Below are 22118 nucleotides of genomic sequence, written 5' to 3' on the forward strand. Positions count from 1 at the left end.
GTCTCCCTCCATCTCTAAGCAATCCATTGTCCAGAATGGGGTCCAGTTTGTATATGGTGCTGCTCTTTTTTACTTCATGTTTGCCAGATGTCAACGTGGCAATTTCATTGCAGAACCTTTCCTTTTTGGGTGAAGCCGATTACGGATGCTTCAGCTTCCAAAAGTTCTTCAGGAGTCAATCTCTGTCTTCCTAATGATGTTTGCATTCCTGTGTTAACTTTTCCTTTTTTACTGATCTCCATTAGAGTCTTCCTTATTTTAAGGATCCATGCAACGGCTCTTTTCAACCTGTTCCAGTCCGAAAAGAAGGTTGTAGAGTCGCATTCTGTGTATCCTCCACAATCACTGCACTATTTATGAACTCCCTTTTTATTCCAGGGTCATCTGCAGCAATGTTAGGAACCCAACTCTTAGTCGGCTACATTTCCTCTTCTTCCCACAGAAATTCAGGTCCATCAATCCATCTTTTATTTGTCAACAGGTGATTTGTCTTCATTCCTCTTGAGGCTTCATCTGCTGGGTTTTGAGTGGTGTGAACATATCGCCACTGTGTTACATCGGTTGCTCCTCAAATAGTGGATATTCTATTTGCCACAAAGGTTTGAAATCTTTTGTCTTCATTTCTGATTTACTCTAAAACGGATGTGCTATCAGTCCTGAAACATGATTTTTCAAGTGGGAGCTGTATTTCTGCTCGAAGCATGATGTCCACTCGAACAGCAAGAACTGCCACAGTGAGTTCTAAGTGAGGAATTGTCACTTGTTTTAGTGGTGTCACTCTGGCTTTGCCCAAGATGAAAGAGACATGAACACTGTTGCTGTTGTTCTGCATCCTGAAATATGTCACAGTGCCATATCCATTTTCACTAGCGTCAGAAAAGTGATGCAACTGGCAACAAAGGATCTTTCCAAAATCTGTTGGCTTAAAACATCTACCCACCTTGAATGCTTGCACTCCTTCCAGGTCTGTCAACCATTTTGTCCACTGTTGTTGGAGAGTTAAGGGGATTGGATCATCCCACCCATAACTCTTCCTACGCAGATCCTGTAAAATAAGTTTGGCTGGAAGAGTGAGCGGTGCGAGAAAGCCCAAAGGATCAAAAACTGAACTGACCACAGATAGAATGCCATGTCTAGTAATTGGCCATTCCTTGATTGACATCTTGAATTTGAAAGTGTCCGTCTCGACACACCATTGCAGGCCAAGGGCTCTTTCAACTGTTAGTCGGTCTTTGTCCAGATCCAAATCCTGCAAATTCTTTGATCTTTCTTTTTTGGGTATGGATTGTAATACTTCACGATTGTTGCTTATCCATTTAGTCAAGTGAAAGCCTCCTTTTTGACACAGAGTTGTCAGATCCTTTACCATTTTGGCAGCTTCCTCCTCAGACTGCAAGCTCTTAAAGAGCCCATATTATGCCCTTTTTGGGGTTCATATATTTAATCTATGTTCCTACTTTTGTACGTTCACAATAGCTAAAGTCCGTAAAATGTGTCTGTTTTCATGTACTGCTCCTCCTTGCTCCCTCTACACTCTGAGTCCGTCAGCTACGCTCTGCTGAGCCCCCACTGTTAGACCCCATGGGCAAAGTCTGCTCTGATTGGTCTGCCGATCCGCTCTGTCATTATTGGTCAGTTGCTCAGCACGCTTCTCGGAAAGTTCTAACAAAGAACTGGTGAGGTAAGGACCTTGCAGAAGTTGACTGTTGAGAGATTTCCCTTTGAACTCACAGTAAAATACCACACAAAGTGTTCCTTTCTTTGGATGATACACTCCATGATGTGGAATATACCATACACTTCCATCAGATCTTTCCATTTCATTTTCTGGCACAAGTTCAGCATATCCTTTACTGATGACATCATTCATAAAGTTGGTATACTCCTGATGAAAAGCCTAATTTTTCCCAAAGACATGAACTGTGACCGAAACCAGTCTCTGCAAAGTCGTAAAATTTACCATCTGTTGAAGTACTGCTGAAGAACTGAATTAAACCACAGCGTTCAATTCTGCATCAAATTAACATTTATGTCTTTCTTCACCTAGATATTTGTAATTGTCACATTGAACGTATTATAATCATCTTTTTTAAACTCAAAATCTGATCTTCAGAACAGGAATAAGAGTTATATTATGTTTAATAGGAATTTGAGGTGGAGCGCTATTGCCATCTAGTGTTAGAATATCCATGAATACGTAACCTTTATAATTATACATTTAGATGTGTTATAAAGCATACTCTTTGATATTAGCTATAGAAGGTGTTATTTAAAGACACCAACTTCTTTTCCTACTTTATTAATATGTCTTATTAAGAATGTTGACTGTATAACATGTTTTTGTTCACCTACAGGCTGGGATTAACTGAGGATGTTCCCAGGTGGTGTGATTTTCATCTCAACATGAATCTGATAGAAATGTTTGTCTAAATATATGACATGAACCTACATCAACGTGAATCTGATAGAAATAATATTGAAATGAATGTATGGTGATGTATATATGTTTAGATTCTTATTCTTAATCCTATTGAGTAAACTCGGTTTAGTTTAAACAATTGTCCTCCGGTCAGAATGGGAGTCACCCGTGGGCGGCACCCCTCTTTGCCTGCAGACCCCCCTCCTCCCATCCAGGTGATAAGAGTTCACACTGAGCTCAGAGTTTTGGTTCTTCTTAGTTTTTGGTTTGTGAAGTTTAGAGCTTCAGCTCTTGTTCTCTTCTCTTCGGACTTCGGTCCGAATCACTTCTTTTAAGTTTGTGCCGTAGAGACGATTCTCTGCTGAACTTTCTTTTTCACGCACAATTTTTGGAACATCAATTCTTTCTGGCTCAAGCAAGGTTTTTGAACTTTCTTCTCCAAAGTCTTTGCTCTTCAATTTTGAACGCCAATTCCTTAATTTGGATTCATCAAGATGGCCATCCGGTTAATCTGAATTGGAAATCGACGTATCAAAAGACTCTTAGACTTATTTTTTCCTGTTGGATCCTCTTGGAGCTTCTGAGACGACGGCTAAACCGACGTACAATCTCCATCCCAGCTGCACACTCCGACCCAGGTGTTAAGGCATCTAATCTGGCTCGTGGACCTGGGCCTGAAAAGAACCGCTTGCCAGAGACTGAAACGCGGGACCAGCCGGCGGAGTTCAATTGAACACATCTCACAGTAAGACTGCTGGTGGCAAGGGGTGTAGGAAGATGAAGTCTTGGGTCATGTCTATTCAGAGCCCTCCTTTAAATCCTAATAGAATCCCAAAATTCCTTCATCAACTTTTTCTTTTTGACCATTTTCTGATCAAGTCATTCAAACAATACCGCGTCTTATCTCATTACTAAATATATAATGTCACCATACATTATAATTGCATTATCCTGATCATAATAATCCTATTCTTTATCTGTTTCATCTATACATTATTGTTTACCCCTTTTATATTAAATTTTACACATAAAATTCAGGACTTCGTCTGTGTGTTTTCTTGTTTAACATTTCCAGAACTTACTTCTTTCAAGATATGAAACTGACTGATTCATTAATTAACTTATGCCATTAAAGTTATTTTCTTCCTTTAACAGGAAGTGGTGCCCCTTCTTTTAATCCGAGGTTAAATAAAGATATAACATCTTAATAATTTAATTACGCTACACTGAGTTTGTGTAGTCAGCTTTAGCTTTTTGTTTAATGTGAAGAAGAGTAGGATGGTTCTGGCAGCAGATTTAGCAAGAAAGGCACTTATCTCAGTCCTTGCTCAAATGTCCAGGGTGGAGGCATCCAAAACAGATTCCTTTCTCTCTTAGAAAGTTTATCTTGTTCCTATGGGGTTTCCTGTCCATTTGGGGGCACTAATCCAGTGTGTGACCTTGAACACAGCATATACAGACGCTGCATTGTTTTGTAGATGGACACATTTACTGTTGAAAAGGTTTGTGATGTTTCAATAGCAGTAATAGTTGTTGCAAAACCGTTGCCTTTGAAGTTTGGCCTGGTTTGGGATTTCATTCTGTTAAGGTTTTTACTTCCTGTGCAGTGTTGTGTGTTCTGAATGTTTCCAAACACAGGGTCAGACAATATTTCATCTGATGTTCCATGAACTTGACAATATCCATGAATTGAGCTCTGCGATTACATTTTTCCAATATGTCACATGCAGAGCTTCTCCATTTTTCTATAAGTTTTAACGGAAGTTTGAGAATTATTGTTTTCATATTTGCAGGCATATCCAGTTCTCTCATGTACTGTAGGTCCTCCATTGCTTTACAACATTCTCGTAAAAACAGTGCGTACGCTTGCAAAGATTTCACATCCTCCTGTTTCACTTCAGGCCATTTTAGTACTTTTTCCATGTATGCTGCAGTGATAATGTGTTCATTCCCAAAGTGCTCCTGTAACAGGTGCCTGGCTGCAGAATATCCTCTGTCTGGAGCCATGCTGGCAGCTACGAACTAAGTCTCTTGGCTGACCTCTTGTATACTTATCCAGGTTATATAAGCAGTCCCCTTTGTTGTTGGTGTGATGTTCCACACAATGTTCAAAAGCCCTGATGAAAGTGTTGTACTGCAGAGGATCAGCATCAAAATATGGAATTTCTCTTGGTGGCAGTAAATTCAAAGTTTGCTGCTTTATTAGAAGTGAGGTGATTTCATTTTGTTTTTCCAGTATATTATACAAAGCTGCTGTGTTGTGATTTTCTGGGAAAGACGGTTGGAACTGAAATGCAGGATTTGATATTTGTTCATAAGGGTTCAAGACAGGTTTGTCTGTTGGCCGTTTGTGTCAATCCACAGGTTTTGGTCTGTATTCTTTGAGAGGAGGGCTGGAAGTGGTAGATGTGCCCTTTAATGGTTTTCCTTTTCCAAAATATGATTCCATTCCATTTGATTTTGTTGTTGAAAAAGCTTGGTGACTGGAAGCTGATAACACCACTATTTTTGCTGCTGAGGCTGCCATCTCTGTTTCAAACTCTTGTTTCTCTTGTCTCCTCCTGAGCAACACAGCTTGCTCCTCCAGTGCGTGCTTTCCTTTAAACCAGATGCGTGTGCGAGCAGCGCAGCTCTCTCTGCCTCTGCCTGGATGCGCGCTGAGGCAGCATCCGTTTTGCCTTTTGTTTGTGGTCCTTGAATGACTTTTTATGCTTGAAACTTTGGTTCCAAGATTTGAAATGTTGTCACTCGGATTTATTTCACTCTCAACTCTTTCCTCGTTTCTATCAGATCCTGAAATTGCTTTAGACATCCATCTTTTCACATCGGCAGCAAATTCATTGAAACTCAACATTGTTGCTTTAAACCATATTTCGTTTTAATCCATTTCATCAGGAGGTAGAAATTGCACGAGAGTTTTGTGGGTTTCCTTTGCCTCGTCATATAGAGTTTTGTATTTGTCCAATGTACAGTGAACCTCAGTTTGATATGATTTGTCTTGCATTAAGTTTTGTGTTGTCTTTTTAAACTCTGATGCCTTATTTAGTTTTACTTTCTGTGTCTTCTGAAGTTTGTCCAGTTTGTCCAGTAATGCTTTTTGGGTTAATTCCACTGAACGTTTAACAAGTAATGCACTTACAGTTAAGAATAAAACACAGAGTTCATGATCTGTTACAGGGTAAAATAATTGATTGTGGATAAAAACATTGCATAGTCACAAGAAGTTACATTCAAAAGTATAAATAAGTTAAAATGCTTAAATATCAGTTTTCTGTTAAAAGAAAAGGTTAAAGATGCTAAAAGAATGTTTAATAGTTTTCCTCATTACACTAAAAGTAGAGGGCCTACACAAGGAAAATGCCATGACGCAAAACAAACACATAATTTGGCTCCAACAATCTTAACGAAATTAAATACGCTACATCAGTTTGCCTTGAAGCACTTCTTACTACTTCTACACGGTTGTGTGGCAGGTCCGCTCCTGGCCACAGGGGGCGCTGTGCTTCTGTATTCATATTTTCTGCTTGTCAAATACAGTCACATGACAGCTTCCTGTAGCCTTATCAACAAAGACTCCTCGCCTTCAGGATAACTTTTCTCCGTTGTTCCTGTACGGTACAAACAGGTCGGGATGTGTCTCAGATAACACCGCTGTGTGTTAACATCGCTCCTTGTTGTTTTAGGACAGAGACAAAGCACAGAGCGGAAGTTTAAAAGATGTCGGCCGCCGTGGACTTCCACTCTCAGATCGCCTCCATCATGGAGGTGCTGGCTAACGCGGCCGTGGCGGAGATCTGTAAGGTGGTAGACGACGGCTACGCGGTGGTTCACCTGGAGATGACCCGCAGCCAGAAGGAGAGCGAGTTCCTGCGGAGGAAGATCAAACTGCTGGAGCTGCAGGTCGCCCGGTACCGAGCCGAGAGGGTGAAGGCGGCGGAGGGATCTGTGAACAGCCGCTTCCATGGGGTCCGCCTCTTCAGCCGGCAGAGCAGAGACTCAGCGGCCGGTAAGAAGCCCCGACACCCGGCTGTTACTCACAGTTAAACACCGGTCAGAAAACTGTTCAGAAAGCTTCTAATATACAACAGTTTAATATAGCTAACAATGTACAAGTTCAACATAATCCAAGAGGGCTTTCACCAGAACATAGTCCAGTTTATATATTTTATGTGCTTAACTCTGTCTTATTAATAATCCGACGGAGTGTAAGAGCTACATTAAAGGACAACAAATCAGATAATAAAGAGGTTATACTACAAGAATGTACAAGTGAAAAAAGTTGTACTTTTTGAATAATATATATCCAATATTAGTAGATAAAAGATAATTTAATAACATAATTACTTTATTCCCTAAAAAAAGTTATCATATTTTATCTTTGTTGTCCATATAATCCGTCAAAACAGTTTTCATTCCTCTGAAGTCACAAAATTTATCTGATAACTGTAAAGAAAAGAATATGAAAAAGGGGCGGGGTTTTAACGGCGAACTGTGGCCCCGCCCACTGTGTTTATGTCGTATGTTGTCAGGTGCGGGTTGGAGGTGGAAAGTTGATCAACAAAATTTATATATAACAAAGTTTACATATAACATTGTTGAAATAAATTTAGTTAAATATATTAATCTAATTTGTGTTCAAAATATATCCTGAGTGAAAAGTTTGTGTAGTCCAGTGTTTCCTGCAGCACTTTACAACATGCACCCTCTGCCTTAAATACCGTTGTTGAAAAACAACCCTACATTGACAACTAAAATCCTCCTACGTCTCTATGTGAGGTCCAACAGCAGCTCCACATGGATCAGACCCCCACGGTTCAGGCCGCACGTAATCAACAGAAACGCACGTTTTCTCTGTTTAGTCTCACGTGTCAGTCTGTATCTATCATGCAACGGTTACAATCAGATATTTATCGTAACAGCCTGCTGTAGTCTGTAGCTGCAAACTAAGAAAAACAATCTATTTTACAGAGAGCTGTGTTCACTCCTAAAAATAATAGTTACTACTGGATGTTACTGTTGCCCCTGTGATCAGGGTGGCTGATGATCAGAGGGGCAATACAGCTCAAAGAGATGAGGTTGGGACGAGCTGATTATTTTTCTGGCCTGGTGAGCTATGTGGGCGAGTTTAGCTTTGTGTTAGGTAGTGAGGGACTTGTCCCAAGATTCAATGAGTGAGCAGTTAACCTGAGCGATATTGACCAGGGGCCCGTTGGAAAGAACTGAGCTCTGAGTTGATTTACTCTCAGATGGGAAACTCTGAGTTTTCGGTTCCAGATCAGCAGATTTCAATTAGTTAAATCAACTCTGAGTAGGTTCACTCGGTGTTCAGTGCGTGCACCACAACGATAAAAATCCAACATGAATGGAGCCCTGATTCTACGATTCACCATGGCAACAGGTGACAAAAAAAGAGATCCTCCTCCTCGAAATATAGCCTATCTTCATGCGGACATACGGAGAATATGAACAGGTTTTAAGAAGGAAAAAAAAGGAACATTGCTGCAGCGCAGCAGCAAAGGAGAGAGAAGCGGTGTAAGAGAAAACAGCTGCTCGCGTCAGCGCGTAATGAAGTCTATTAATTTAATATTTAATCAGAATTATAATATTGCAGGTCATAGCCTAACTGGTGGAATGGTATTAAACCTACAATTTATTTTCATTAAGATGCAATCCAGCAGAAGAAAATCGACTTTAAAATAGCTCAAAATGAAATATAAGAACATAAAAGGCTCATATAGATTTAAAGTTAACTTCATTCAGAGTCTATTTGAATGTGCATTAACTTTATCATCACACACACAGGCTAAATGTCCTCTCACCTTTATCCCGTTTAGTTTATTAATTAATTAGGCCTCAATAAACATCTCCCGACGTTATTGTAGGCTCTAATTCCCTGAGGAGTAATGCCTTCATACCGAGACTCGACTAAAAGACATGCCATGTTCGATAGTTTTATACACTGTTATATTGCCTACCTAACATATCATAATAAAACAATCTGGATTTTTATTCAGACAAACGGTGAATCTTCACTCACACGCTCGTGATACGGACTGAATGAAAGGATGAGGAAATGAAACGAGGTTCTGGCTCTGAAAGAGGGAGGAGACCTAGAGAAACTCGGGGTTCACTGAAGAAAACCTGCTCCCGACCAGGTTAGGTTCACAGACTCAGTTACCATAGAAACTGACTCAGAGCTAAAGTAACCTCTCCCTCTGGAACGGGCTGGAGTTAAACCTCTTTCTAGGGTTTGAGTGACCTCCCCTTCTGAAACGGAATACCCAGAGTTTCCCTCATTTCAGGATTAACTGACTCAGAGTTTACACAAAACCTTCTTTCAGAAACGGGCCCCTTAACTCATATCTTGATATTGTTTAGCTGAATTGTGATACTCAGTTGGATTAAGTGGAAACCACATGGGCCAAACACCAAGTGTGTTTTACTAACAGTCGGCTGCACAATATCAACATGTACATGGAAAAGGACATAAATTACCTGTTTGGGGAAAAAAGTTTCTCAATGTTCAGCATCCTGTTCGGTTTTGTTGAAGAAGAGATATGTAACTCTGACACCTTGCGTTTAAAATGGGTACTGCACTCTTAAATTCAAAATGTTGGAGAGAGCCGTCACCCCCCGCCCCTTCCTACCTAGAGTCGATATGTACGTCGGTCGCCATATCGTGGACACTGAAGCTTCAGTGTTTAGCCAGCTCTGCATCAGTCTTGCAACATTTCTCCACGGTAACCTCTCCATTTTTCAAAAGCATCCCCAATATGTTTTCTAGTTTTACCACGTCTCTCCTCGTGGAGCTTATTAGTAAGGTCATTTTATGATTTAATTCAGTAGATATCTTAAATGTTGCTCTTTTAAAATGTCTTCATAACTTGTTTCACAAAGATCTCACAGTACAGACGTGGATTCATCAGCCATGATCAGACTCTCATAGGTGGTTCATGTAAGTGTTATTAATGTGTTTCTCCTCCTCCGGTTACCCATCAGGCCCCTCTCTGCAGGGCAGGACCAGGTTTTTGAATCGGGGTCCAGCAGCCCAGCAGTCTCTGCAGAAGACCCCCCCTATAATCCTGGACCAGGACCCTGATCAGGAGGTCGTCACCACCACTAAAACTGAGGTGATTATAGCAGAGCGCACAGACAGAAAACAACGTCTTCATGCAGGTCTATGGCTCCAATAACACATACTAAAGTGCTGCCTACTACGTACTCAAACAGTGCATACTGCGTACTAGCCTGACGGTAAGTATGCCGTTAGCAACATACTCAACTAAAGGTCACAGTAACAGTCCATCAGAAACATGGACCTGATCCTTCAGGCTTCGACTTCGGTTGTGGCTTTTTGAATTTGTGTTTTGATGTTTTGCATTCGCCTGACGTCTCCCAGCCACCGTATTAATGTTTCACCCAAACAACATCTGTTAAGTGTTTACCCTTCAGATCTCTAGACTCATGTCTTGAAATATATCTGAGCGTGTTTTATATCTTTAAACTATTTACAGTATAAACTCTGTAAAAGGAGCCTTCACTCTACCTACTTTGTCCACAGGGGGCGCCATAGTCCACACAAATTTAAAATCCTAACAGCTGCTGTAAATAAAAAATGAAATGTTTGATAATGATGCTTTTTGGTGAAACACTTCAAGAGGGAAGTCATGTATTGACTGCCTAACCTTATCTACTCTAAAAAAAATTGTTTAAGCAATTCAAGTGATATTTGAATATTTTTTTCCTAATCCAGTCCATGACTGGATTGCATAATCCTATCAGATTGTTTAATCTTTTAAACAACCTGAATTCAAGATTTAATCCTGTTGAGCATAAAGTAAGGCAGTGATGTGTTGAATAAGTGTCCAAAGTGAGGTTGGAAAAACTGTCTCTGCTTTTTATATAAAAAAGAAAACAGAGTTTAAAAAAACCTTCAAATGTCTGAAAGTGAAAATTGAAATAATTCTTATTTATCCATGTAAACAATAAGCGGCAGGTTTAATAAAGATTTATGATATGAAAACAGCAGACATGATGAATTTGTGCTCTGATCAGATCAGGTCGTGATCCGTTTGTGTCTCAGTCTGCAGAGCCTGAGGAGGAGGAGGAGCTGCTCATAGTGAAGGTGGAGGGAGCCACTGAGACCGCCACCGCCCACCAGGAGGCGTCATCGAACCCCTGCATCAACAGAGGAGACATCGACCCCCCCACATCGCTCCCCACCACCTCAAAGGACGGCGGAAGACAGCTCAGTGAAATGGAGGTCAGTGGATCTGACGTCGTCACCTTTGTTGTCAGCAGGACACCTGAGACTGACCGCAGAGACCCCGCCCACTGCTCACTGATCACAGGAAGTGAAGTAAGAGCAGGGGGCGCTGAAGTGACGGCTTCCTGTGATGGTGTAAGAGACGGCAGGAGGGAGAAGGCGTTGTCCCTGTTAGAGGTGATAGTGATTGATGGAGGGGGGGAGGGGTCAGGTGAGACTCAGAGAGGGAGTGACAGACATGAACAAAAATCTGCCATGATGCAGCGTGCTGGGCAGGTCAAAAGGTCAGTCCTTCTTCCCAGTGACCCCATTGGACCATCCAGAGGAGGCTCTGCCTCCAGCATTAGCCTCTCCAGTAACCCCCCAGGTGTTTCTCTGCCCCGCCCAGCGAGCCTCCACAGACCCGCCCCCAGAGGCCTCCACCTGGCCTTCTACCACGCAGCCACAATGGAGCGTCCGTACGGCTGCACCCGCTGCACAAAGCGCTTCTTCCTGGAGTCGGACCTGCAGAAACATGCGGCGCGGCACACCCGGGAGAAACCATACGCCTGCTCGCTGTGCGGGAAGAGCTTCGTGTGTCAGAGCCAGCTGGACATTCACCACAACGTTCACACAGGGGAAAGACCGTTCAGCTGCTCCGTCTGCAGCCGCCGCTTTTCCCACCCCAGCAACCTGAAGAGGCACCAGAAGATCCAGCACTGACCCCGTTTGACCAGGACTCCACAGCCCAGATCACCAAAGAGGAAGAGGAGCGGACACAGGACGGACCGATTTACTGCATACTCCAGGCATTTAATTTCCTATCCGAGAAATGGAAAGAGAGACAGAGAAACAAAATTCAAATATTTATCACGTTTGTTGCAAAGTCAAATATTCAATTATACTCCAAAATCATCAGTACTCAGTATTTTTCCATATGGGTTTTTACATTAAAATCTGATACTTTAATAATTGATTGTACCAAAAAGAAACAAATCTCTAAAAAAACAGATTATTATCATAATCCTCAGTCATGTTTTAACCATAAGTTTTTTATAATCATATTTAGTTAAAATCACACTTAATCCATTAGAATCACCCTCCATGGTTCAGGGCCGCACATGATCCATGGATGGATGAAAAAAAATGTATAAACATGGTGTGGCCTTTAATAAATACTACCGCTGTATCTCTGTGCAGATGAGAAGAAGAAGGCAGTGTTTAAATGGAGCCATATAGACCTGCTGTTGAATAGGAAGACATTTTAGTATTTCGCTGACTTTCACACATAAAACATTGATATTTCACTGTGTGGTTACTTTGTTTCAAACGCTGCTTCTTCTGTCCTCTGCTCCGTCTCACTCCGTCTGACATAATGCATGTATCAGCTATTGGCTGCGTGTGACAACAATCAGGTGCTTCATGTTAGTAACATTACAGCCTGCTGTAGTCTGTCGCTGTAAACGTAGCCAAACTCCGTTACAGAGGGCTGTGTTGGGTACAAAGTCTGAAGCTAAAGATCCTTTGACTCGCACGGCGCACAGAAGTGCAGCCAGTGCATGCACAAACCATGCAGGTTGCAGGATGGGGCAGGTCTGCCACAAACATAGAAAACTGCAGAACGTAATTATATTAAATGTTTTATGCAAACATAGTTAATCAGGACAGATGTAGAGTGACAGTAGATGTGGATAAAGAGCTTGGGGGGGTGACCAATCAGCAACCTCCTGTGTTGAAAAATGTGGAAAAAAGACAGTTCTGAGTGTCCACTTGAGGCTATCTAAGGTCACTCCCCATTAGGTAACATTTTAAACAGTACAGTCTCTGTAGCTCATGTTGAGATGAATTCTTTATATAACTCCTTTGTTTTGATTTCATCAAGCTTAAGAGTTTTGTACCGTTGCATAATTAAGGGTGTGTCTGAGTTTACCAACAGCTGAGTGTGTTGTGGCTGTTTGTTAGGGAGAATAAGCCCCACCTCAGTTCCCCCTCTTTGTTTATACGTTTTCTGATAGTTGGATGGAGACAGCATTTTCAATATGGCCACCGCCATCCTTGGGCTTTAAAAGTCTTCCTCAGAAACTGTTTTAGGTGTAACCTAAGTGATGAGGGCTGGACATCAATACTAGGCATGAGGCATGAGGCGTGGTAGTTAAAGGGAGCGAGACAAAGATTCCTCATAGATTTTTTTTTGAGAGAGAAGGTACGTGACATTATTAATTGCTTGCCTTAATAACAAAATGAGGCAAAATTATGCTTAAATATTCTTAACAAGCTAAATTGTCCAATTCATTATAAAGACAACACACATAAATAATAAATCAAAATGTGCATAAACTTAAAACTGCCTCACCAAACTGGTAAAATAATTCACTTTTGACGTACTCAACAAAGAAAGGTGGACACACAGGTGTTGTAAGTTGAAGAGCAAACTGAGCTATGAGACCTCATCGTCTTTAAGGGAGTCTTGATTGGGGTGAGTGGACTCACCTGTGGCTGATTGCTGCAGCCAGCACAGGTGTGCATGTTGCTCCTCCTTGAGCTCAGGGTAATCAAGGCAGGCATAATTAATCTCAAGAGAAACCAACGGTCGATCATGATACCAGTGCAAGGAGACTGTGGAGTCCATTTGAGTACAGTGCCTTTCTATCAGCTCGAACCAGTCTGGCAATTCTAGTAGATTAGCAGTTGCTGAAATACTCAGACTAGCCTGTCTGGCACCAACAATCATGCCACGTTTAAGTCACTTAAATCAACTTTCTTCCCCATTCTGATGCTCGGTTAGAACTTAAGAAGATCGTCTTGGCCATGTCTACATGCCTGAATGCATTGAGATGCTGTCATGTGATAGGCTGATTAGATGTTAGCAATAACAAGCAGTTAAACACCATACCTAATAAAGTTGCCGGTGAGCGTATATGTTTAATAAAAAAGATAGTGATAGGAAAACCGTCAAGTCAGTCTGATACAAACATCAATGATATATCGAGATAAACCCTAACCAAAGCCAAATTAAGATGATGTGTTTTGAATTTCTGCTCCACAGTTAGGGGATGTCAAATGTAGAAGCTCCCTCATCAGAATAGTTGTAGGAGACTTAAAGAAGTTTCGTAAGAAAGGCAGTAGAACATCTGTTAGTTTGTGACTGAATAAAAAGTGAAGTCAATGATAAAGGAGGTGTTTGGCAGATTGTTGTGCCATGTCTGTAAAATTAATTTTACCCTCATAAAAGTTTTTCCAAAAGTTCAGGCAGACTGTCACTTAAAGATAAACTCCCGCACGCTGTCTATCTTGCAAACAAACATTTATTGGAAATGTTTCTGCTGCATTTACTCATCAACTTAATTTTTATTTTCACGCAGAAATAAACTTAGGGGGCTGGCAGAAAAATTCAAGGTAAAGACAGGTTTAAAAGTTTGGCTGTTTGCTTTCACACATGCAGCTCAACCTTGACATTTCAGGAAGTTTTCAGGAGTTTTGTGCAGGTGTTTAAAAGGGCAAACGTTACAGAAAAACCTCCAAAAGACACGAGAAGAATCAGAGCTGCTGTCCCATTCATGTGTACTTTGTATTCATAGAAACTGAACTCACAAACATGTCAACTTTTTCACTTCATTCTTTACAACTTTATATTCTAGTCTTTATTCACATGAATCATTGAACTGAAGAGAACAAGTTTGAGAGGATGCTCCATCTCTGCACGACCTGCAGTGACTCTCTGAATGAACCAAAGAGCATCGTTTGTGTAACAGACTCCTGCTGAGGATCTTTTGTATCATTAAATTATTAAATATTTTTGAAATGCTTTTTTATGTTTTTGTCAATGTATTTGTATATGTACAAAACAACATTAGAATACACCACAGATTTTTTTTAACAAGCAGGGCGTCTGAGCTGCTTAAGTGTCTTAAACCTGCAGTATTTTTAAAGTCCAGCAGGGGGCGACTCCACCCGTTGTACAAAGCAGTCTGATTATATAGAAGTCTATGATCAGATGTTCCTACTTGTCAGTTGATTTATTCCCTCAGTAAAGTGAGTTTATGTTCTCTCTCTAGTTTCAAGTCTTCTTCAATACAGCATGATGTTCATTTTGTAAGTGATGGTCCCATTTAGAATCAAAGAGACCAGGAAAAGGGGAGGAGTTAGCATGGGGCTACCAGGGAATGACAAGTCGGTACCATGGGAAACATTAAGTCTCGTTCGTTGTTTGGTTGTACTAAAATACGTTCTTAGTAGATGACATGTTTCATGTGTCACTTCATGTTTTCAGGAAGAACATTTTGTTTAGGGAAGCAACCATAGTTGAAAAAGATGGATGAGCTGGAGTGGTGCTCCTCTCCGACTCACCCTACTTATCAAAATATGTTACTTCTGGCCCTGAAAATAAAGATGGCGATGATGTTCATTTAGAGTCAAAGAGACCAGAAAGAGGGAAAGGAGATTGGTCTGGGCTACCTGTGAATGAGAAGTCGGAAAATATTTAGCATCCAGATTATCATAACAGTAACTTGTAAATAAGCTAACCAAGCTAATGTCTCCAAAAACCCTCTTAAGGAAAATGAAAAGCAAAAACATGTCACCAACATCCTGCGCTGCCAGCGTCATTTGCACACACAGTCTGCAGTAGAGATCGACTAATTGAGCTTTCTTATTGCTGTCCCGCCCCTTCCTTTGACCAAAACAATCATTAAGCTTCCTGATAAAAGGTCAAAGGTCCCTCAGGCGGGTACAGTCCACAGCAGATCACATTGTCGCGTCAGTTTGAAGCTGACACTCGTGGTTACGGAAAGTTCAATGACTCTTGTGTGAGTGTTTCTCTCACGGCTCTTCCTCTACTCTGATAATCCGGTGCACACAGTGCTTTAGGAGTCTCATTTTGTCATCACAGCCATCAATCAAAACAATATACTCCTTTATATAGGATCACATAACTAAATAAACTAAACTAAGCAGAACAATCAACATCAACTTGGAAATCAGTCAGCATGATAACAACTAAAGCCCCGTTTCCAGCCAAGCGGTCCGATTCAGTTATGTTCAGTACGGTATCCATTTATTGGTGTCAAAAGTTGGGAATGGTACCAAAAATAAGGGATCCCTACCATCCTACTTTTTTGGTACCCATCTGTTGGGGTGCCAAGAGTACCGATCCGACCCTAAAGGGTTCTTTGTTTACTGTGTCCCGTTCTTCTTCTTGAACATTTAACTTAATTAATAGCGGACTACACTGTGTTGGGCTGCTATGATGTCACACTATTACATAGCTGGCGCAGCTATATCCATCTGGCTTACACTCCACTTACCAAATAAGGGTACGTTTGGGCAAGTTTACCGTACCGAACTGTTCCAAACTGTACTAAACCAAACCCGACTGCTTGGTGGAAACGGGGTTTAACTATAAAGACAGAATCCATGTTTGAGAAAACTTTGTTTGAAATCTATTTTTAACTTTTATAGTTTGACCCTCATATCTGTTAAGATGGAGGAGGCGGAGCCTATGACCTATGCTGCAGCCAGTTGGCGGCGCTCCAAAGGCAAATGTTTGTGCTTCACTTTTTGGGAGTTGTGATATCAGCCATCTTCTTTTATACAGTCTGTGAAGAAAAACAGTAGACCACACATCAAGTGGTGGAGTCACTGTGACCACGCCCACTTAAAATTATTGAGTCATTGTTATCACCATCACTATTAACCCTTTATGGTCTATAGAAGTAAAAACCAGCATGTACATACAGTGTAAGAGCAGCTGTAGGAGTTCAAACTCCCGGATTAAATTTTCTCTCGTGGAAGAAGAAACATCTGAGACCATGTGAAATCTTGATTAACTTCTATTAAACATCCTCTTTATAATGTTTAACATGTAAACAAATGTCTATACTCAGTGTTTTTTAATATGCCAATAAATCATATTTTCAAACTGTTTGATTTTATTGTGAAGCTGAAGTGATCGTCACTGTCAAAGCTGCAGTGTAAAGCAGTTTTGAAAATGTGGGATCATACTGAGCATATACATCTGAAACATAAACCCAGTGACTGCAACAATAATGAAACCCATCATGTGAGAGCACACTGTAACTTTGTGTCCTCTAAACACCTCCCTTCTCTTTCAGGCCCAGGGACGTCCGACACACCTGAGCAGCCCTCCGAGCGAGTGGGAAGAGAAGAAGGAGGTGACAGGTATTTGTCAGTCTATCTGTGACATCATATCCTGTAGTGGACCATTGAAACATTTTAACCTGCACTGATAGCTTCATACAGCAGCAGTGATGGTTCATTATTCAGGGTATAACAGGGTTTTTCCTGTATAGAGAATTCTTTGGCGCCCCCCAAAGAGGTTTTACCCAGCGCCAAAGGAAAATCTTGAGCGCCAAAAGAAAAAAAAGACGATTCAAATTGCAAATCAAATCCTCTGTGAATGTATGTTAAAAATGTCAATACATTAAACGACTGTTGAACAAGCAGAACATAAACTTAAATACGACGTCTCTGACTTCTAGCAGTCATCTCCCCTCTCATCCATTTACGCATGTGGCTCCCGCTGGATAGCCAGCTGATTGACTGTTAGTTTCTTTTGACTGGTTCCGGACGCTCTGCTGACACCCACAAGCGCTAAATGCGGGGTGATTTTCCGTTTGGCGAGTTAATTTCACAGCGCAATCCACTTCATGGCGGTAAATATTTATCCCAACAGTAATGTTAAAACTATACTAAACACGTAACAGCGCGTATAGTCACCCCCCAAAGGCCCATTCTGAGCCAGGAAAAACCCTGTGTAATTATAGTTTTAACATCAACATGTGTCAAACATCAGTTTAATCTTTTCCCTCAGATGTTCTGAAATGCCTCAAATCAAAATATGAAAATGCTTAAAATATCAGTCTGCCTTAGTGAAATGACACACTGGAAAAAAACACTTCAGTTTCACTGTCAGATTCCACGGCATCGGTTGAATTTCCATCTGAGCTGGGTACTCCTGAGCTTATAGCACCCTCTCTAGTCAATGCTCTTGTTTCCACTGCAGGCAATGCAGCCTGTCTGTCTCAAGAACATGCAGACTGTCCATGAGCCTGCTGCAAGCATGGATCAAGCTGAATAGAACAGATCAACCCGGACAGCAAGTCAGACAAGGGATGCATAGAGCATCTGGTTAATTTCAAAATAAAACAATATACAGACTCCCTATCAGATATCCCTTCACTTTATCAACATTATGCCAAAACAGGCGGTGACTGAACGCTGCACACACAGATCCTATGGAATCCACCGGTTACAGTAGTCCCTGACTCAGGGTTTAAAAGGCCTCTTAAGATACATCTAAAGTAAAAACCAACACTGGGTGACTGAGATGTTTAAGTCCTCAGTCAGCCCTGTATTAAAAACAGATGTGGATCTGTAGTGGACATCACTGCATGGGCTCAGAAACCCTTCCAAAAACCATTGTTTATGAGCACAGTCCTTTGCTGCTTTCACTAATGTAAGCTGAAACTCAGCTTTCAAAGAAGAAACCTATATAAACCAGATCCAGACCACCGTCCCCTTGTCTTGGCCAGAGGTCATTTAAGATGGTCTGTGGTGAAGTGGAAAACTGTCCTGTCTAACAAGTCCAAATTTGACTTTCTGTGTAGAAACCGTGGACGTCGTGTCTTCTGGGCTTAAGAGGAGAGGGATCATCAGGCATTCTTATGATCATATGTTCATACTTTGTGGCATGGGTAACCTGCACATTTGTGAAGGAAACATTAATGCCGAACCATAAATACAGGTTTATGAGCATCATGTGCTGCAAAATAGGCAACTTCCTTTCCAGGACAGGCCTTGTTCATTTCATCAAGACAATGCCAAACCACATTCTGCACGTATTACAACAGCATGGCTCCGCAGTAGAAGTTACAGTGACTATTTTCAGGGGTTTATGAATTCAACTTAACTAAGTTAAGTAGCAGGATTTTGTTAGAAGTCTTTGAAATACCAAAAAATATCATCACACTTAAGAAGATGGAGCCAGCAAATGATTGGCATTCCTGTTTCATACCTGTGCTCTCATCAGGTGACTCCCCAGAGAAAAAAAGCCCAACTCAATCACTGCTCTACTGGCCAGAGAGCAAGCAGTCTGGAGGATCAGAGCGGCCTTCTTGTTCCTCATACACAGCAGTCTCTGCAGCAGGAAGTTCATTCAGCCTCACAGGCAAAGTGAGGTCAATCCCAGAGCCTGACGTCATTGTGATTGACTCGGGACAGGATGGCTGTGGTGGTCTGATACCTGGAGCGTGTAGATGGGATGGAGTGGAGGGTGTAACCAGGTCTCAGAACCCCTCCCTGCTGTGTCTGTCTTCAGGGGAATCCACTTGGGACATCTCTGCCCACACCACCTCCCCTGTTACCATGGATAAAGTAAACCTCCTGCAGCAGAACTCATGGTCAGGAGTCCAGCAAATGGACCACTTCTCTGATCAGATCAGAACCAGGCACCCAACACTCAGAACCAGAATTCCTTGTCCCAGGAGCCCAGCCTCCCCTTCCCCTGCTCCATCTGCTCACGCCGGTCAACCAGACCCAACTTCCATTCTTTGGTCTATACTGGGACTTGAACTGGCAACCATCTGGTTCTCAACCCAAGTCTCTTTAGAATGAGCTACTGCACCCTCTGTTCTTTAAGCCCTCTTGTCTCAAAATGTGCCCAAAAATCTTTTGAAAAAACCCCACAAAATACTGGCACAGCAACACAGCCACAACCAATAAATGTGCCATGTAAGATTTATAGTTGGGGTACAAAAATGTAAGCATTGACAGCAGTCAGTAGTCTGAAGAGACTGAGGTGGAAGGGGGTGGGGGGCATTAAGGCTTGAGACCCCTGAGTGCAGAAACAGCTGATGATGTGTATCAGTGTGTCAGGTGTCAGAGAAACACACAGCTCTGAAGTGAAACCTTATAAGTGAAAAATACTAAGACCTTTTATGTCCTGGTTCTCTTTTCATACCTCTGCTCTCATCAGGTGACCAACAAAGGACTGCCCACTTGCTGCTTGACTGGCAGGAGAGACAGATTGGAGACACAGTAAACTCTGCAGCCAATGGATCACTTCCCTGATCAGAACATGGTCTACCAGACACCTAGCATACAGGAGCAGGAATCTGGGTCAAATTCTCACTCCACTGTAAGCTCCTCATCCACGAGCGCACCCACACTGGAGAGAAGCCATACCAGTGCTCTCAGTGCGACAAGAGGTTTGGCAGGGTTTGCAGCCTGAAGCAGCACCAGATGCTTCATACGGGGGAGAGACCATTCCACTGCCCCCACTGCGAAAAGGCTTTCCTCACTTCTGCCGACCTGAAGAATCACATGATGTTCCACACTGGGGAGAGACCGTTCCACTGCCCCCACTGCGAAAAGGCTTTCCTCACTTCTGCCAACCTGAAGAATCACATGATGTTCCACACTGGGGAGAGACCGTTCTCACTGCGAGAAGACGTTCTCCAACTCCACCAGCCTGAGGGTCCACCAGAGCGTCCACACTGAAGAGAGATGCTTCCACTGCTCCAAGTGTGGCAAGAACTTCTCCTTCCTCAGCGAACTCATCTGACACCAGGCGATGCACCACAACAAGTGACACAAAGAAACAGAGATACAGGGACACAACATTATAGAGACACCAGGAAACAGAGACAAAGACAAATATATAAAAATACATTAAGATACACCAACAAATATTATAACAGTACAAACTTTTCACGTCGCTGAAATTTAACTGTTCAGGTCTGGATTTGTTCATACTGTAATAATGGAGAGATTGTTTGCTCCTCATTTCTTTGAATCTTTTCTTTTCTAACCAGGAACAATAATTGGCACAATAAAACATAGATGAGTATGTACACTGGGTGGACCTGATTACCCATAGGCCTGTCTAAACATTAACGTTTTTAATTGTCTTTTAAAAGACTCAACAGAGTCAGAAAGACGTAGTGAGATGGGTAGAGAATTCTAGAGGATTGGCGCTATGGACTGAAACGCACGATCCCCACGAGTCTTAAAATGTGTCTGCGGGACAGACAGCAGGTGTAGGGTGTTTGACCTTAGTGAACGGGTGGGTGAATACGGGTGAATGAGTTCTGACAGATAATCTGGGGCCTGACCGTGAATGGCTCTGAAGGTGAGAATGAGAATTTTAAACTTAATGCTATATGCCACAGGGAGCCAGTGCAGTGTTTTCAGTATCGGAGTGATGTGAGACCGTTCGTTTGACCTGGTGAGTAATCGAGCAGCAGCATTCTGGATTGACTGGAGACGGTTTAGGGCGGACTTGCTAAGTGAGGTGAAAAGAGCGTTACAATAATCGATACGAGATGAGACAAAGGCATGCAAAATCATTTCAAGTTCTGTGAAAGACACTAATGTTCTCAGTTTACTGATATTTCTTAAGTGAAAAAAGCATGATTTGGCTAGCTGTTTAACATGGCTGTCTAGTGGTAAATGAAGGATTGTAAATTACTCCCAGATTACAGAGGTTGGTGCGAACAGCAGAGGAGAGGGGCCCAATGTTGTTCAAACATACTTGTCTTGGGCAATAACTAGGACTTCTGTTTTTTCTGCTTTTAGTTGTAGGAAATTATCAGTTGCCCAGTCGTTGATAGCATTTATACAGTCTAGGAGTCTGGACAACGTAGAGGCTTCGCTAGGTTTAAATGGAAATTGCAGTTGTATATCATCTGCATATAGATGACATGCAATATTAAAACTTTGTATAATCATTCCTAGGGGAAGCAAATGGAGAGAGAACAACAGAGGTCCCAGGACTGAGCCTTGCGGGACTCCACGCGATAAAGGAGAGGAGTCAGCTATTAGTCAGCTTTGTTTTCATTGTCAAATCCATAAGATCCTCAAAGCTAACAAGGTGGAAGGAGTCCAAGACAGTAGGGGTAGCAGAGGAGCTGGCTCTAGGTGAGTGAGAGTTCGGCTGCATATTGGACCTTATAGCCAATACCTTATCAACAAAGGAGGAACTTATTGCAGTCATCAGTTGAACGGCATGGTAAGGTGGATGGAGATGGTGAGACAATATTGTTGATTGTGTCAAATAAAACCTTTGGATTCCTTCTAGAGGAAGAGATTAAAGTGCCAAAGTAAGCTGTTCTGGCTTCCTGTACTGCTTCATTAAAAGAATGCCGCAAATCTTTGAGATAAAGGCGATGTACCTCTAGTCCAGTGGATTTCCATAGTCGTTCAGAATTGCGACATTGCTGTCTCAGGCAGCGGACAGCATTGGTCATCCATGGGGAAATGTTAGGAATGGCCTTAGTCCTTGTCTTTAAAGGTGCCACTGTGTCCAGTAACGTGGCACAATGAAGATTAATAGATTGCAATAAAAGGTCAGTATTGTTTAGGTGTGAATGACAATCCCAATCATATTGTGCTAAGAACTGATCGGCTGTATCTGTTGTAATGATGCGGGAGTGAAAG

At 41.9% G+C, this 22118-nt stretch overlaps 1 protein-coding gene across 1 annotated transcript; it reads left to right on the forward strand.

Moving 5' to 3' along the window:
• Positions 1-5918: 5918 nt before the first annotated feature.
• LOC132954276 (zinc finger protein 420-like) lies at positions 5919-20300 on the forward strand. Its single transcript, XM_061026808.1, has 7 exons — positions 5919-6425; positions 9419-9549; positions 10503-11384; positions 16775-16841; positions 18712-19206; positions 19657-19718; positions 19779-20300. Exons 1-7 carry the CDS (start codon positions 6137-6139, stop codon positions 20178-20180), a joined length of 2328 nt encoding a protein of 775 aa, XP_060882791.1. The 5' UTR covers positions 5919-6136; the 3' UTR covers positions 20181-20300.
• Positions 20301-22118: the final 1818 nt, after the last annotated feature.

This window comes from Labrus mixtus, chromosome 2 (genome assembly GCF_963584025.1).
Source record: "Labrus mixtus chromosome 2, fLabMix1.1, whole genome shotgun sequence".
Classification (NCBI taxonomy): domain Eukaryota; kingdom Metazoa; phylum Chordata; class Actinopteri; order Labriformes; family Labridae; genus Labrus; species Labrus mixtus.

Coding starts and splice junctions, on each gene's coding strand:
- LOC132954276 (XM_061026808.1), top strand. CDS start 6,137: ATGTCGGCCGCCGTGGACTTCCACTCTCAGATCGCCTCCATCATGGAG. Junction 9,550..10,502: donor TCACCACCACTAAAACTGAG/GTGATTATAGCA, acceptor TTTGTGTCTCAG/TCTGCAGAGCCTGAGGAGGA. Junction 11,385..16,774: donor GGCACCAGAAGATCCAGCAC/TGACCCCGTTTG, acceptor CTTCTCTTTCAG/GCCCAGGGACGTCCGACACA.